This window comes from Emiliania huxleyi (assembly GCF_000372725.1).
Source record: "Emiliania huxleyi CCMP1516 unplaced genomic scaffold EMIHUscaffold_354, whole genome shotgun sequence".
Classification (NCBI taxonomy): Eukaryota; Haptophyta; order Isochrysidales; family Noelaerhabdaceae; genus Emiliania; species Emiliania huxleyi.
Window position 1 is genome coordinate 14,495 of NW_005199324.1, and position 15,870 is coordinate 30,364.

At 64.8% G+C, this 15,870-nt stretch overlaps 3 protein-coding genes across 3 annotated transcripts; all 3 read right to left on the bottom strand.

Moving 5' to 3' along the window:
• Nucleotides 1-1,092: 1,092 nt before the first annotated feature.
• EMIHUDRAFT_117661 (hypothetical protein) lies at nt 1,093-2,700 on the bottom strand (the record flags this gene model as incomplete). The annotated part of the gene is made up of 4 exons (XM_005772632.1): nt 1,093-1,280; nt 1,396-1,702; nt 1,759-1,887; nt 2,290-2,700. The coding sequence occupies 4 exons, from the start codon at nt 2,698-2,700 to the stop codon at nt 1,093-1,095; spliced, it is 1,035 nt and encodes a 344-aa protein (XP_005772689.1).
• An 828-nt stretch (nt 2,701-3,528) lies between these two features.
• Nucleotides 3,529-4,496, bottom strand: EMIHUDRAFT_458589 (hypothetical protein; the record flags this gene model as incomplete). The annotated part of the gene is made up of 3 exons (XM_005772633.1): nt 3,529-4,110; nt 4,180-4,305; nt 4,365-4,496. 3 exons carry the CDS (start codon nt 4,494-4,496, stop codon nt 3,784-3,786), a joined length of 585 nt encoding a protein of 194 aa, XP_005772690.1. The 3' UTR covers nt 3,529-3,783.
• Nucleotides 4,497-7,135: 2,639 nt separating this feature from the next.
• On the bottom strand, nt 7,136-9,297 carry EMIHUDRAFT_117663 (hypothetical protein; the record flags this gene model as incomplete). The annotated part of the gene is made up of 4 exons (XM_005772634.1): nt 7,136-7,576; nt 7,742-8,082; nt 8,113-8,173; nt 8,269-9,297. The coding sequence occupies 4 exons, from the start codon at nt 9,295-9,297 to the stop codon at nt 7,136-7,138; spliced, it is 1,872 nt and encodes a 623-aa protein (XP_005772691.1).
• Nucleotides 9,298-15,870: the final 6,573 nt, after the last annotated feature.

A 15,870-nucleotide genomic window follows, 5' to 3' on the forward strand; every position in this document is an offset into this window, starting at 1 on the left:
GCGGGCAGGTGCGGGAGGCGGGGCGTTGCGGCTGCTCTGTGGACGCCGTTGCGGGCAGCGAGGCGCGTTTTGAGGCGTGGGGGATGGCCATTGTGGACGATGGCACGGGCAGGGCGGTGCTAGAGCTCAACGGTCTCCTCGTGTGGCCGATGCTGCAGGCTCGCGTGGCCCCAGGCTCGCCCTCGTCCTCCCTCGTCATGCTCCCCCTCCTACCCGCCCTCTGCCGCGGCAGGCGAGCGACTCGATCGTCGACGGCGTCGCTGCCGCCGCGCGCGCCGTGGGCCCCCTCTCGCTGCGCTGCGGCGAGGCCAACCACAAGGAGTGTCTCAGCTTGGGGCGCGGGCAGTGGCAGTGCGCGCCAGGAGCGAGCATCGGGCCCGAGCAGCGACGCGCGCTCGACGCGGCCATGCCCCGGCAGGAGTGCTGGCAGCGCAGATTCGTCACGACGTGCCGGCGCGTGCAGATGGCGTCGACCGAGAGCCGGCGCGAACTGACGAACCGGCAGCGCGTGCGCGTGCGTGGCCAGGACCTCGACCTCGAGATTGTGTACGGGTTCCCAAAGCTGCAGGCCCTCCACCTCGAGGCCGCTTCGCCACGCATGGAGCTCGAGCGGCTTCTGCGGGGCAGCTGACAGTATGGCTGACATAAGACAGTATGGCTGACAGCCATAAGACAGTATAAAGCCGAGCGAAGACCCGGTGTAAAAACGGGTCGATGTGTATATTTCAAGTCTTGTGTACAGTCTCGCTCCCAATACGTGCATCACTTTTGTGACGGTGTCACAACTTTGATCAACCATATCTCGATAACTACCATGTCGACGCTCATGAAAGCGGTAGGCGCAATCAACTGCGTGGGCGATTCTGGGCGCCCGGCGCCCGATCCATTGCGCCCCTACTTTCATGAGCGTCGACATGGTAGTTATCGAGATATGGTTGATCAAAATTGTGACACCGTCACAAAAGCGATGCACGTATTGGGAGCGAGACTGTGTAAGAAGTGAAAAACACATTTTCAGTTGCAGAGTCCCCAGAGAGACGAACATGCGAATTGCGCGCAGAATCTCGCGAACACAACACGATCTCTCACGAGTCACGTCCTCACCCCTCGACCGCGCAGCTTTTCCTGCGCCTCCTCGCTCAGTAACGGGTTGCCGTTCAGGCTGATTACCCGGCAGGCGGGCAGCGCACCCTCGCACGCGGCTGTGCCAAGGGCGCGGACGCCGTTGTCGCCGATGTTGTTGTGGTCGAGCGCAAGGTGCTCGAGGCGTTCGAAGGCACCTGTTTTGAGGGTGAATCGTGAGTCATGAGTCGGCCCAGGGCGAAAGAGCCTTGTCGCGGCAAGTGGCGCCGAGTTTTGTTGCCGCGTCAGCGAGAGCTGTCACCCCGGTGCAACCAATCTGGTTGTGCTCGAGGTAGAGCTGCTCGAGGCCGGATGCGGACGCCGACGCCGATGCCAGCGCGCAAAGGCCCGCGTCACCGATGCGGTTGCTGCCCAAGTAGAGCAGGCCGAGGCTGGGCATTGCCCCGCTCGCCATCGCGTTCGCCAAGGCCTTCGCCCCGAAGTCACCAACTCGATTGCTCGAGAGGTTGAGCAACTTTAAGCTCGGTAAGCTGCCAGCCTCGCCGCCGTCTCCACACATGGCGGCCGCCAGGACCTGCACGCCGTCGTCGCCGATCCGGTTCCCCTTGAGCTTGAGATCCTGTGGGGCCAGAGTCTGGATTGGGATGGTGGGGTGTGGGGGCTGGATTTGCGTACAGAGTGAAGGTCCTCCAACGTCGAAAGCGCGCCGCCGAGCGCGGCCTTGGCGAGAGCAGCGACGCCGTCGTCGCCGATGTGATTCTCGAAAAGCCAAAGCTTGCGCAAGTTGCGGCAGAGTGGCAACACCTGGCCGGGAGAGAGGGAAGGGGTGAGGCGCATTGTGCGCGAGGGGCAGGCTGTCACTGAGGGAGGTGCTGAAGCTGCCTCGAGGAGTTGTTCCATCTCGCCATCGCCCCAGCCGCACTGTGCAAACTCCAGCTTCTCCGTGTCGCGCATCAGCGAAAGAATGGTCCGAGTATTGAGCTCGATGACCATGGGCAGGTCTGACTTCTTGGACGTGAATCGTTTGCCAGCGACTAACCGCGCCAGCGCGGCGGGCGTTGTTGGCGCCGGCCGCCTGTACTCCTGCACAGCGCCTTGCTGCGGCACGTCGATGATTGGCGCCCAGCAGTAGTGTGACATTGGCTTGGCGAGCGCCGCCCAGGAAGCCTCACAAGTGGTCCATCCCCTCTCCTCGTACCGTGGCACCTTCTCGTGGCCGGAGGGGAGTGACCTGGCGATGAAGGCCGTCACCAGAGGGTGCGAATACCATATCTGCATGTTGCCTAGGGCCGCGCTAAAGGCAGCCGCCTCTGCGGGAGTGCGCCGTCCGCCGGGCCCCTTTTGAGGCAGCGAGGCGAAGTCAATGAAGAAGGCCGCCTCGCCCGGGAAAGCCTGATCACCCGCCTCTGCTGCCTCGATCGCAGCAGCCAGCGAAACGAGCTGCTCGCCCCTGGGGTCGGGATGCTCAGCGGTGAGCCAGCAGTAGGAGAGCGCACCGAGTGCGAGCTTCTTGGTGATGAAAGAGCCTGTACGATCGGGCGCGGAACGAGCTCGCAGCTCCTCTTCGTCCATGAAGGCATCGGGATCGGTACGCTCGAGGTCCTGTCTCCGCGGCATCGCGAGTGCCTGCCGCTCCTCAGGACTGGCTGCCGCCCTCAGTTGACGCGCACGCTTTTTTATCCAGCTTGAACGAAGGAGTCTAACAGGAGGGGGGCAGTCCGGTGCGAGCGGTCGAAGCGCAGCGTACAGCACATCGGCGCTAGCATAAGTTCCTGGAGCCGGCAGATCGCCTGGTGCATCCACGAGGGCCTTGGCAAACGCCTCTGCTTGCACTGCCACCCGGGCCTGAGCTTTCCACATCAGGTTTTCGCGGCCGTTGGCAGCGTCAACAGCGTCCAATGCTGAGAGCAGAGAGTTGCGTGCCAAGTGAACTGCCCAAGGACGGATGAATTCCTCCGTGGAGAGCACACCATTCCCATCACAATCAAACGATCGGAAGAGCGCTTCCGCCTCGTTCCGCCTCATCGGTCGTGCGTTGCCCGCTTCCCCAGAGCGCGTGAGGATGGCAACAAACTCCTCCAGCGAGATGACGCCGTCGCCGTTGACGTCAAAGGCCGAGAATGCGGCTGCAAGCTCCGCGGCCGCCATTTGTGTGTGTGTGGTGTGTGTGTCCGTTACACATCTTCCGGTTAAAAGTACGTACGCTTACTGCACTCCAAGTGCTTACAGAGTATAAGCTCAAAGTACGTACGTACAGAGCTCGTCAAGGGCGCACATTAAAGCCGTACACAGGTCACGCAGTTGAGCAAAGACCAAAGTTGAGCACACAGCTACGGCTCTAGGGTCCTCAGGCCGGTCAGGGAATCGGAAAGGCCTCTGGTCTGTCTGCTCATGACCTGCCGACACCACCCCGGGTGACCCCCGGGGGGGCGGGACAGGGGGGGCGAATCGGTAACGGGTTAATTCCGTGGAAAACGTACCAGACTGCACTCCACGACCACGTGCTCCAACGGCAACGCATACGAAGGTGGACAGCTATCTGCCGCACGCAACTCAAACATGTACCCGGGTATATGGCGGACAACAGCGCACAGGCCCACATGGTGCATGCGCGTAATGCACTCTCTGTGACTCAATATTGCCCGTACGTCGTCGACTGTGTGGCCCTGCGCGCGGGCGGCGGCAGGACAAGGCCGGGGGTCACGCCCCTCCCCTCTCAGCCTCTGTTTCCGCGATGGCCGCTAGCAGCAGCTCGGGCGGGGCGGTGGTGAAGAGCGTAACCGGGTAGGCGCAGCGCTGCCACTCTGGGTGCAGCACGATGCCGCAGCAGCCGATAGGGACCGACGAGTACTTCAGCAGCGAGGTGAGCCCCTCGAGCTCGTTGTAGATGACCGAGGTTGGAGTGCCGTACTTGGCGCATCCCTCCAGCGGGCAGGACGCATCGGTCCAGTGCGGCGCGAGCCGCGCGCGCAGCGAACTCGACCACGTCGTGAAGTTTGCGAGCAGCTCGCGCCGCTCGCCGTTGACCTGCGCGGTGGGTACAGAGCGGGTGGGGCGAGCTGCGCCGGCGGAACAAACGCGGCGGCGTGGCGGCTCCTGGTCGGAGATCTCAGAGAGGTCCTGTGTGGCTGGCTGCCACGTCGGTATTGCGAGGAGCACTTCGTGTAGCCAGCCGTCCTTGGCGTCGCTGCTCGCGCCGGGCCGCTGCCGCTGGAACTCCGCCTGCCCGCGGAGGGGTCTCAGAGGCATTCGCGAAGCACCGGGCACAGCGCAGCGCGCACCTCAAGGTCCGGCCGGAAGACGAGCTCGATGTCCCGCCGCAGCAGGCGCGAGGGGCGGTGCACCGAGTACTCAAGCTTGCTTGCAGATAGCCTCGTGGGCGGCACGAGCGTCTCTGTCGGCTGGCTCGGCATGATCCGAGCGAGTGCTGTGGCGACGACGAGAGCTGTGCCTCGCGCTGGCGACAGCAAGAAGAAGAAAAACGTCACCCCGCGGTTTCTCTGCGCGCACAAGGGCGCATTTAAAAAATCCTTATATTCCACTCCCCGCCCTCTGCGCCGGCGCCCGCCGCCCCACCCCGACCCGACCCGACCCGACCCGACCCACCCCATATCCTCTCTCTCCCCTGCCCCTCCCCAAAGCCTCGCTCGGCTCCGCCCTTCTCCCGATCCCCATCCACCACCCCTGCCTGGCGCGTGCGCTCGCCGCCCGCGCCGCCGCCGCCCGCGCGCGCCTACAGCTATTTATCAGCCACCCCCCCCTTTTGCCTCGCTCGTCCCGACAAAACAGCTCGTGAGTGTTAGAGTTGTTTGGTATTGAAAATCTCTCGTCCCGCCTCGACCGGGAGATCGTAGTCGTACAGTAGAGACAGTAACCCTGACAGAGATTTTGCCGAGCTCTGTGTGTGTACTCCCTCTTACTTACGCGCCCCCTCTCTCTCTAATTGGGCTTTTTTCGTGTGGGGCCCGCGGCGCGCTCGGGGAGCTCCCCTTTACCCGTCTCCCTACCAGTGTGTAGTGAGGTCTCCGTTTCATTTCTTTCTTCCGTCGCCCGCGCTGCCGCTTGAGAGAACAGTGTGTGCGCCGCGGGGGGGGGCGTGTGGTGCGCGCACAGCCGCACACACTACTGGTAGTTATCTCACTCACTCCACGGCTGAGTCTGGCGAACCCAGCGAGTAAGAGGGGCGTCCCTTGTGTGTACACGTATATTGTAGAAGATGGCAGCGAGCACCTCAGTACTAATCTCGCAAAAGTCCAGTGGGTTTGAGCGAAATGTACGCTGCGGTCATTCTTTCAGAGAATGAGCGCCGCAGCAGCCGGACCTGATCCAGTCCCAGGTGGCGCAACGTAGGCTTGCGACGGTCGAAGAGTCCTCACTCGACGCTGGCGGCACGGGCGGCTCCGGCTCCATAAGCGCCGCATACAGGATGGCTGGCACCGGCTGCAGGCAAAGCCTGGCCTTGCTCTCCGAGGCTATCGCGCGGGAGAGGGGGGGGGGGGCGGGTCCAGATGTGAACCCATAGGTGGCGTGTGTTGCCAGGCGTAAGGGGGGGGGGGGTCCAGATGTAAACCCTTAGGTGGCGTGTGTTGCGAGGCGTAGGGAATTTTGGGGCGGGGGGCGAGGGGAGTTGCGCGGGAGGAAGGGAGGGGAGGTGCACCTGCAAAAAATGCTCCGATGATCCGATCAAATGTACACTGGAGCGTAGGTGATAGACCGCTTTCGTCGCACTCCTCAGCAATAGGCTCCAGCATCTTTTGCGGACACGCCTGCGGCACGGGGCAGATGGGTCAGCTGAGGAGCTGTCCACGCGGCCACGGCATTTATGCGGAGCACAGACCTTGGACCCACGGCGCCTTGGCCGGCTCCTGCTCCCGTGCGCGCGAACTTCGCGCTTTGCGCGGTGTGCTCGCGACGGACGCCGGTCGTACGGGAGATCAGCCCATCGTGCTGCTGGCAGGGCCAGCACTATGATCGGGTCGGAGAGCTGCCGCAGTTCCGTTTCGGAGCACTTTCCCTTGAGTGCGACAGCCGTGTGCACGCACTTTCCGTGGACCACGCACGCGTGTCCGTCCACGCAAATGCCAGGCTCAGCGATGGGAACCCCGATCGCGCTCACAGCGGGATCGCAAGCGACCATTACACACACGCGCACACACGCCTGACGGTGGACTGACGCCCGATCCTAAAGTTCGTGTAGAACCGTCCGAGTTTGGAAGCAAGATGCGGCTCGACAACTTTTACGGCCAAAGCAGTTCGAAGATTCAATCCGAGATCCCGGCCCTCCTCCGCTTACTCAGTGTTGAGCACTTGAGCACTTGAGCACTTGAGCACGTTCCGCATGGTACGGGACCCCTCGATCGTCTCGCCCACCCTCACTGGTGTGTTCATTGGGGGGGGGCTTGAGCACTTGATAGGGTCGATTCCGCATGGTACGGGACCCCTCGATCGTCGCGCCCTCCCTCACTGGTGTGTTCATTGGGGGGGGGTCATAACAAAACACGGTACAGGATCGAGGTGTGCAAAGAGATAGACTAGAGGGATATTTGGCACAATTGCTTTGTTTGGGCCTTGCGGTTGGTAGTAAGTACAAGAGCGGGCTGCGCTGCCTGCACAAAGGTGGGTGGGAGGGGCTTCTCCTGCGGAGTCGTGTGCGTGCGCGCGCAGGGGGCGGTCTAGGAGCACTTGGAGTGCAGTTTTATCAACCGCACACCCAGGGCCTCTTTGCTTTCTCTTCTGAAACTTCTCTACTCCCTATATACTAATTAGTACTATCATCCCGTTCCACCGACTCCTACCTCTCAGAGAAGACGAGAGGCCACCGGCCAAAACGGAAAACGCAAAAAAATAAATCGATGAACGATGTCTCGAAGGTCCGAGATACTGGAAGCCATTATAAGCAGGCACCTCACACCTCTCGGCCAGGCCCCAGGGCCACTGGCTCTCTACACACTCATCGCTGTGGACAGAGTCAGAAAGCTCGAGCGGAGTGCCCCCCCTCTCGTGCCTCCTCTCTCCGTATTGTCCCGCCCCGCCCCCCCCCCCCCCCCCCTCGCTAGACCACCTCCTCCTCGTGCACCGTCCCCGTCACCTCTGCGCTCGCAGTTATCATCGGTGCGTCGGCCTCCTCTCCCGCGCCACCTCCCACCTCTTCTAGCGGTGACACCGGTGCAAGCCCAGCGGCAGCGCGAATGCGGACGCCCCGCTCCGCACCCGTCTGCGGTGCGGCAGCGACGACCGTCTGCGGCGGGGGAAGCGCCGCGAGGAACTCACGGAGCTGAGGCGGCACGCTCGGAAAGGTGTCGTCGCCGCTGTCAGGCACGCGCCGGTAAAGGCACATGTAGGCAGACGCGCCGAAACCGCCGCGGTGGGCGATCGCATCGTCAGTGGTTGCAGCCGCCAAGTCGGCCTCATCGAGCGGCGTGACCGTCGAGTCGTCGAACCGCAGCCACGAGCGCCGCTCAAGGTTTCGCACATAGGCGAAGTAGTGCCCGGCCTGCGCCGAGCCGCGGTGCATCAGGATCGCGAGCAGCTCGTACACGCCGTCGCCGCCGTCGCCGCCGCCGTCGCCGTCGTCGCCATTACCGCCATCGCCATTGCCGCCACCGCCACCGCTGCCGTTGTCGCCATCGCCTCCCGCGTCGCCGTCGCCGCCCGCCACCTCCGCCTCCGCCCCCGCCTCCGCCCCCGCCTCTGGGCTCGCGGCGCCAGACGGCGCGCCGCTCGAGTTCTCGGAGAGCTTCCGCTTGCGTGGCGGCGCGGTGGCGTCGAGGTAGCGTGCTGGCCGGAGGGCGTGGGGGAGGCGGACCAAATGGTCGATCTTGACGCGGCGGAGGGTGGCGAGGTCGAAGTCGAACCGCTTGAGCGACACGGTGAGGATGGGCGGCAGCCTGCAGAGCCGGCAGCCCTTGAGCGCGTCCCGCTTGCCGCCGCAATGGTCGCAGTGGTATGCGTTGTCTCCGCTCAGCTCCTCGGGCTCGAGCAAGTGGTCGAGGCAGCCGCCTGCAGACGTGCCGCGGGCATGTCATGGACGCGTGTCCTCGCGGCGCGAGCAGCGCACGTCGAGGCAGCCGCCGAGCGAGTCGAGCTTCACCTAATTAATAATTAATAATTACCTAATTAATAATAATTAGTTAATTAGCCGCCGAGCGAGTCGAGCTTCACCGGCGGCGACTGGAAGGTGCGCACCGGCAAGGAGAGCTCGTGAAAGGCGGAGGCGCGCGCGGACTCGCGCAGGCAGGCGCGGCACTGCACGAACTCCTCCCACTCGCCGCCGTAGAGCTCGGCGAGGGCGCCCTCCTGCGCCGTGCCGACGAGCTCCGCCTCGAGCGCGTCGAAGAGCACGCGCAGCAGCTCCTGCACGTCGTGTTGCGTGAAGGAATCCGCGGCGCCCCACCCAAACGACTGCGTCAGCTCCCGCGTGTCTATCGCTCGCACCGAGCCGCAGCCGCCCGCGCGCAACTTACCTTCGCCTGCCGCGCCCGCGTCGGCCGCGCCCGCAGCAGCTTCCGCCTCGGCCAGGGACGCATTCGTCGCCTGCCCGTCTTGCATCGCCACAAAGAGCCTCTGCAGCTGCGCGGTGATGCTGCTCGAGCCCGCTGCGCTACTGTCCTCGCCTCTCTCGCCCTCGCCCGCTGCAGTTGGCTCCCCGCGCGGGCGCCACTGGTAGACGATCCGGCGGAACTCGGGTGTCATGTACAGAGACTGCAGCAGCGAGGAGAGGTAGCACGTGGCGCCTTGGTTGACCAGGCCGACAAAGCCCTCGGCATTCGGAGGCGCGGTGCAGCCTGCGCCCGAGCCGAGAGCCGCCAGTCCCTGCGACAGGCCTGCGATGGGAGAGCTCTGGGAGGAGTTCCACAGCGCAACTGTGCCCAGCGCCTGGGCGGCTGCGCTTGAGCGCGAGTCTGACTGCGGCACAGGCGTGCATCCATCCACTCCTCGGAGCAGCAATCGCTGCTTGTGCCTGAAGCTCGCCTGCAGCAGCGTGGTGGTGTAGGCGCCGGTGTCGTCAAGGCGATGCGCAACCTCGGTGCCATCATCGCGGGCCGATTCGCAAAGCTCAAACGTTCCCGGAACAAGATCAGCCTCCGTCGCCACCGCCTCGTGCAGCGCCAGGAGCGTCGCATCCTGCGGCAGCGTGACGCTTAGCCGCTGGCCGGGCTTGGTGACGATGAAGGTTAGCATGGGTGTCTCGTCGGTCGGCGCCGCCGCCAGCATGGGATGACCTGGAGCGACACGGAGCGACAGAGTAGAGAGGGGGGCGTTCCTGCAGCTAGAGGAGGGGCTGATTTTTCTTCTTTCTGTGATTGTGCCAGTGGGCACCAAGGTGTGTGTGTGTGTGTGTGTGTGAAAGCGCCGTCGCAACTGCCATGTCGGCAGGTTGTAGGCTGGTGCTCTCGCCCCGCTGGCGGCGCGGGCCGGTGCCGCGGCTCCGAGCCCTCCTGTGGGCCCGCGGTAGGGTGCCCACAGGGCCCAAAAAAAGAAAGGAAAAAAGAAATGGGCCACCCCCGATCGCAGCACGTCGTGTTGGCCAGTCGAGAAATTGAGATTGTGACTAGGAGGGAGGGACGCTAGGGATTCTCAAAGGTATACCCTTGGAATGGCCGGATCCAGCCTTAAAAGTACGAGATCGCGCGCGCTTCGCGCGCTGCACCGCCTGTTCTCCGCGGCTGTGTGACGACGCGTGCCGTGTGCCAGCAGGGTTGGGCGCGCGCGGCGCGACGGCGCCCGCGAGGGAAGGCGCGGGTGCAGCGGCCGGCGGCGGCCGTACCGCCCGCCAGCCGGCGCAGCAGCGGCCAGCGCAGCGGCCGCCGGCGCAGCAGCCAGACCAGCCGGTGCGCGCCTTGCGAGGCGAGTACTGCCGCCCGGCAGCCTTGAGGCGGCCGGGCGGCAGTACTCGTTCGAATGTTGCGAGCCGTGCGCGCGCCGAGGCGCCCGCGGCGCGCGCCCGCCCGGCTGCCAGTAGGAGGCCGCGCAATATGGCCTATAGTACAGCCCTTGAGGAGGAGGAAGAGGCTGGCTGGCAGTGCTGTATGCCGCCGGGGGCAGTTTTTGGGTGCTGTCCCCATCCCAGGGGGCTGCAGAAGGCGTCCGCAGCCGGGACAACCCGCCCCCCCAGCCGAGGCCGGTCGAAGCCCACTTGGGCACAGCCATGAGGAGTCCTCTTGGTGCTCCTGGCGGCCGTTGGAATGGCGAGCGCGCGCCGATGGGGGGGGGGGGGGGTCTTGCTTGCTCCACACCGAGCGCCATCGGTCCAGACCGGCGTGCCCAATGAGGGGTGGCCTGCACAAGGTCTGAGCCGCGGGCGCTCGGCGCCAAGTGCAGTGTCACGCTCGCGCTGGAGCGGGACACAATGGGAAACCCTCGTTTCCTATGAACTCGGTCCCCCAACGGAAGAGGCCTCGCTCCTATTGGAACTGGCCAACATCAGATTTGCCTCGTGCGTCCCTTTTTGAGTCGGAAAGCTATTTTCTTTTGGGTCCTGTGGGCACCCTACCCGCGGCGGCTCGCCGTCGCGGTGGCAAACAGTGTGATGGGTTCGGGCTCCAGGGTAGGGGCGGTCTGCCTCTACCTCGTACGTACGCACCTACCTATCTGGAGCCGTCGCGGGGCGGTGGCGGCCCGCCTCTACCTTGAGCACTTGAGCACTGGATAGGGCCGATTCCGCGTGGTACGGGACCCCTCGATCGTCTCGCCCTCCCTCACTGATGTGTTCATCGGGGGGGGTCATAACAAACACGGTACAGGATCGAGGTGCACGCTGCCGAAGCAGTGTCGTCCCCCCTCTCCCCGACGGCGATGGCGGTGTGACCGATCGAGCTACCTACCTATGTGTCGAGCCGGGACGGGCCGCCTTGTGGGCAGCTTGTGGGCCAGCCCAGTTTAGCCGCGCTTACAGATACTCGCTCACTTTGGCGGACCGACCGCACTCGCGTGGGGGGTGGCGACCGCTACTCGCGTCCGCGGCGAGCTCACTTTGGCGACCGCACTGCATGCCGGTCAGAGCCCCTTAACCCCTAAACGGCTACCGAAACGGGGTGCCCGGAAGGGCGATATCACGGCGGCCTAACTGTGCCTCCGTGCGCTCGCCACATACCCCCTGCTGCCCGAGGGTCGTGTTAGCACTTTATTGGGCACATACAGAGGCGGTGGGAAGCCACCACGTTCCCTTTAAATTTTCCGCCAAAGAGCTCCGGAGCGCGCTCTGCAGACTGCACGAGCTCCTGGAGGACGCGGTTTCGTCTTTCGATCCCAGACGGTCGTCGCACGTCGGCGCCCCAGTGAGGTCCGCCGTCATAGGTGTAGCACGCTACTAGACACACTGCCTCCAAGTTGAGCGGTGGAAAATTGTGACGAAGCCACGCACCGAAGCGCCGGCGTCCCTGTGGCAATCTGCCACCGACAGCAACACACGCCTTTGATCACCGGCTGCTTGCGCTCCGCATACTCTCCAGAAGCTGTTGTTTGTGTGGCTGGTGCTACTTCTATCAGCCTTCCTCATGCACAATGTTGCCGTTGAGCTACGAGGCTGCAACCCGTCGTCATTTGAGTTTGCTGCCAGCCACACACAGCGCGTCCCTGCTGCACGAATGGTTGGACAGGTGTGAACAACACCTCGTGGGGGCGGCACCGCAGGCGTCCATTGAGGGGTCCAGGTGATAGCCCTGGGCGGGCAATCCATACGCCTAGTTGGACTTCAGATCGCCCGATCGCGTCCCGGTGAACTGACGTCGGATTTGTGACGCCGCCGCACCGCGCCGCGGCCAGGGGCCCTCCGGAGGCTGAGGATGGCCGTGGCGGACCGAGACGAGCTCTGGGAGGTAAAGTGTCAGCGTATATATTGTAGAGGCTGACCATGTGCACAATATCTCTCAGTCTAGCTAAGCCAGGGGAGGCTATTCTGGGCGTCCACACGGCTTGCACAGGTGACCCTCGCGACAAAGCGAGCGCGTCCGGCAGAGCGACTGAAGAATCGAAGACAGAGTCACAACTCCCGCTTGTTGTGCATGTTTTGAGGTCGGACAGTGCTGCTGTCTTCTCCACGCAGCAGCCGACGCCACCAGGCCTCGGTAGCTGAGCAGCAGGAGCCTCCTCGCTGCTGGCAGAGTTGCGCCTCTGTTTGCCGCCGCTAAGAGATCGTTGTTGCGGGAATCCAGGGAATCTAAAGGAATCTAGAATCTGTGGGTCCGAGATTCGATCTGGGACCTGAGCCGCTCGGGACCAGCTGCACATGACCCGGGGCCACTACCATGTCGCAGACGACTGCTGGATCGGCCGTCGCTCCGACCAGCCGTCCTGCAAAGGAATAAAATAACAAGCAGTTGCTTTACATATGTAAAGGAACGCCGTTTAGGGGTTAACCTACCTATTCAGTGGAGGTCTGTCTTATGCGCGGCCCCCTAGGCTTAACGGGTGGGGGGCCCCTGGGGCGCCTGCGGCTTATACGGCTTAAAACGGGCCGTTTGAAGGGCTGCTGGGCCGCCGATTCCTTAAAGCTGTGCTCACCCGCTCCGAGATCCGTTCCAGGATGGCGCTAACCACCTCTTCAGCCACTCCCGTAGCCGCAGGTCCGTCTTCCGGCTTGACGTGGAACAGTGTGCGAAATTTACCGCCGCACCCATGACAGGCGGCTAGCGTGGGGAAGCGCTCCATCCCGAGCGACTCGAGAGGGATCCCCACCGCTTGCCAGTGGCGCGTCACTTGTATCGCCCGCTGCCTGGCCACCCGGGCCACCATCCTCAGGGCGCCTCCCTCCATCCCGAGCAGCGCACCCGCCATCTCCGCCTCCGCCATTCCCACTAGTCGCAGGAACCGGGGGAGGGCGGCCGGCACCGCTCCGTCGGGGACGGCCTCCTCCGGGGCCTCTCCCGCAAGCTCGTGTAGCACTTGCAGCGTTGCTGCCGCCTCTTTCGCCTCCTCCCCGCCCCCCACGGCCCCGATCGAGGGGTCCCGTACCATGCGGAATCGACCCTATCAAGTGCTCAAGTGCTCAAGTTAATTAAGCCCTCGCAGCGTGGATTTTAAATCCGCAATTCCGTTTTAATTTGTGGGAGAATGCGTGCAGTTGCAAGTCCCGACGGCGAACTGCGTCAAACAATCGGCGGCGCGTCGCCGAGTTCCCCTGCAATGCCTCAGTGATTGCGCCCAGACGCAGTGGGTTCGCGGCGTCAGCATGAAAAACCGCGCGCGAACGTCGTGGGCGCGCGTTGTCCTTGCCATCTGCGCCCTCGGCCTACTCGCTCGCGTCGCCAGCCAATGCGCCAACGTGAAAAAGGACCCGCACCTGGCATTCGCTCGCGGCGGCCGTGCCGACTTCCGCGGTCGGAATGGCGTGTACTATGCTTTCCTGTCAACACCCGGCCTCCAGATAAACGTGCGCACCGAGGAGGCCCAGTTCAAGACGTACCGGGATGCGCTCACGGTCGACGGCTCCTACATCACGGAGGTGCACGCCGTGGTGCTGGTTGGCGGGGAGAAGCACAAGCTGGCGACGGCAAGCTTTTGGACTTCCGAGCTGAACGAGTTCACGACGGGACCCAACATGATCAACGGCACGTGCGGCGACCGCGGCCAGTTTTTCCTCGGCACGGGCGGGTACAAGAAGTGCGAGGAGATGGAGATTCTCGTGAGGTTCTCGAGCGCCAGGTTCAGGATCCCAGGCTGGGTGATCAAGGTGGCCGCCGCGCCAGTCTGGGGTCATATCAGCGGCCCGAGGCACCGGCTCGACGTGTCGCTGCACGCGCATGGGGACGAGGCGGCGCTGGCCCAAACCCACGGCCTGGTCGGGCAGTCCTTTGCTTGGCGTACGGCGCGGGACGGGAAACGCGACCTCTACCCCTCAGAGGGGCGCTTCCGCACGTCGGCGATGGCGGAGGGCGCAATCGAGGGCAACGCGGCCATGTACGAGCTCCCGGGTCCGCTGGCGACGGAGTTTGCCTTCTCGCGCTTCCATGAAGCAAAGCTGCCGATGCTTCCCTTCCCGGCCGGCGCAACAGCGGTGGACGCCTCGTCAACAGACCAGGTGGAGGTTGCTGGGGCGGCGAGTGCGCCTCCGGACGAGCGCAGGCTCTACGAAAAGCTGGCCGGAGTTGCACACCCATGCGCTCCGCCCTCTCAGCCCCCCGCGGTCGCGTTTCAGCGCCGTTGCTCGTGCAGCATCAACTACACCGAACCAGGTGGGTACTGCGAAAACGCGGCCTCCGAGAGTATCTCTCTCGCCCGCAGCGAGGCAGAGTGCCTCTCGCAGTGCTGCCCTCCATCCGCACCGCCGCCCGCTCCACCACCACTCCCGCCGCCTGAGCCAACTCTTGCGCCAACCCCAGCCCCTACCCCAGCCCCTACTACGCCAACTCCGACGCCAACTCCTGCGCCAACCCCAGCTCCGGCGCCTGCCCCTACGCCTGCGCCAACACCACCCCCTACGCCAACATGCCCCAAACGGACGGCACATTCATGGAGAGAGCAAGGACCATCATCACACTGGGCAAACCAGCCGATTTCCCTCCCGCTAAATCATCACGGCCCCGTAACACCCTCCGCGCGCGGTCAAAGGCTTCCCAGGGCCGGTCCATGACATGAACCGATAGACACAAGCAAAAAAAACCGCACCTCTAAGCTTCTCGGGCACCCCGAGGCCCATACGACGCCCCGGCGGGCCCCGGCGGAGGTCCGGCGCGGCGCTCCAAATCCGCACTTCGCGAGCTTCTACGGGCGTTCACGCGGCCTCTCCGCCTCGTGAGGCACACCCCACACCCACCACGAGTCCTGGGGCCGTGGGCGGACCTCTGGCCGCGGCGCCCGGAGCTTTGGTCGTCGAATATCGGCCGCCAACTAGGCCATCGAGCGAACGTGTCCGGAGAGACTGCCGGAGAGGCTCTCGGATGGGTCCGGCAGCGGTCCCATGGACCCAGAAGCTCGCCCCGGCGGAGCACTCACGGCTCGGCCCCCGCCCCTGGTCACCCAGACGTGCCCTTGGACAGCCGTAGGGGCTCGGATGACGACGTTGGCGCCCGCGACGACGCCCTCCCCGACGACGACGTCGCATCTGGGGACTACTCGGGCGCGGCGGCGCGGATGATCACATGGATTGGGACTCTGAGCGATGGCAGAGGCCTTTTACTGCAAACGAGGACGCCCCGCGTGCCGCGAGGCCCCGTTGGCCGGGAGTGGTGAGTGGGACCATAAACAAGCCCTATATCCCCTACCGCGACCAGCCCACACACAGCCCAAACCGCTGCCAAACCGGCCCTGGTCACGCAGGCGGGGAGGCTGCCAGGGCGCCCAAACAATCCCTCACGAACGCCACACGGGCCATCACGGCCCGTCCGGCGGCCCGAGTGCCACCCCACACCCGCCCGACGCCCTCAGCCAGCCAGCGCCCACTCTGAGAGGCTTCACCGCCGCCAGCGCGCCGAGCGCGCCGCCCTCTCCTCGCGCCACACGGGCCCCTGGCCGCACGCCCGAGAGGCGGCCCATAATTTGAGTCGAGACGCGCCGCCGGCCAGCCAGCAGCTCGCCCGCCACCCGCAGAGTGCCGCCGCCGCCCCCAGCCCGCACTGGAGAGGCTCTCCCGGCCGCTAGCCGCTGTCGCGTCGCCCGGCGGCTGCGCTGGCACCGTGACGATGAGGGCGGTGGGGGAGATGGCGGCGGCGGGCTGGGCAATGGCGGTGAGGGAAGTGGCGGCCACGGGGGCGGGGGTGACGGTGGCGGCGGGCTCGGTGGCGGCGGCTAGGGCGGCGGCGGCGAGGGCGGCGGCGGTGAGGGCGGAGGGGGAGAGGGCGGGGGAGGGCT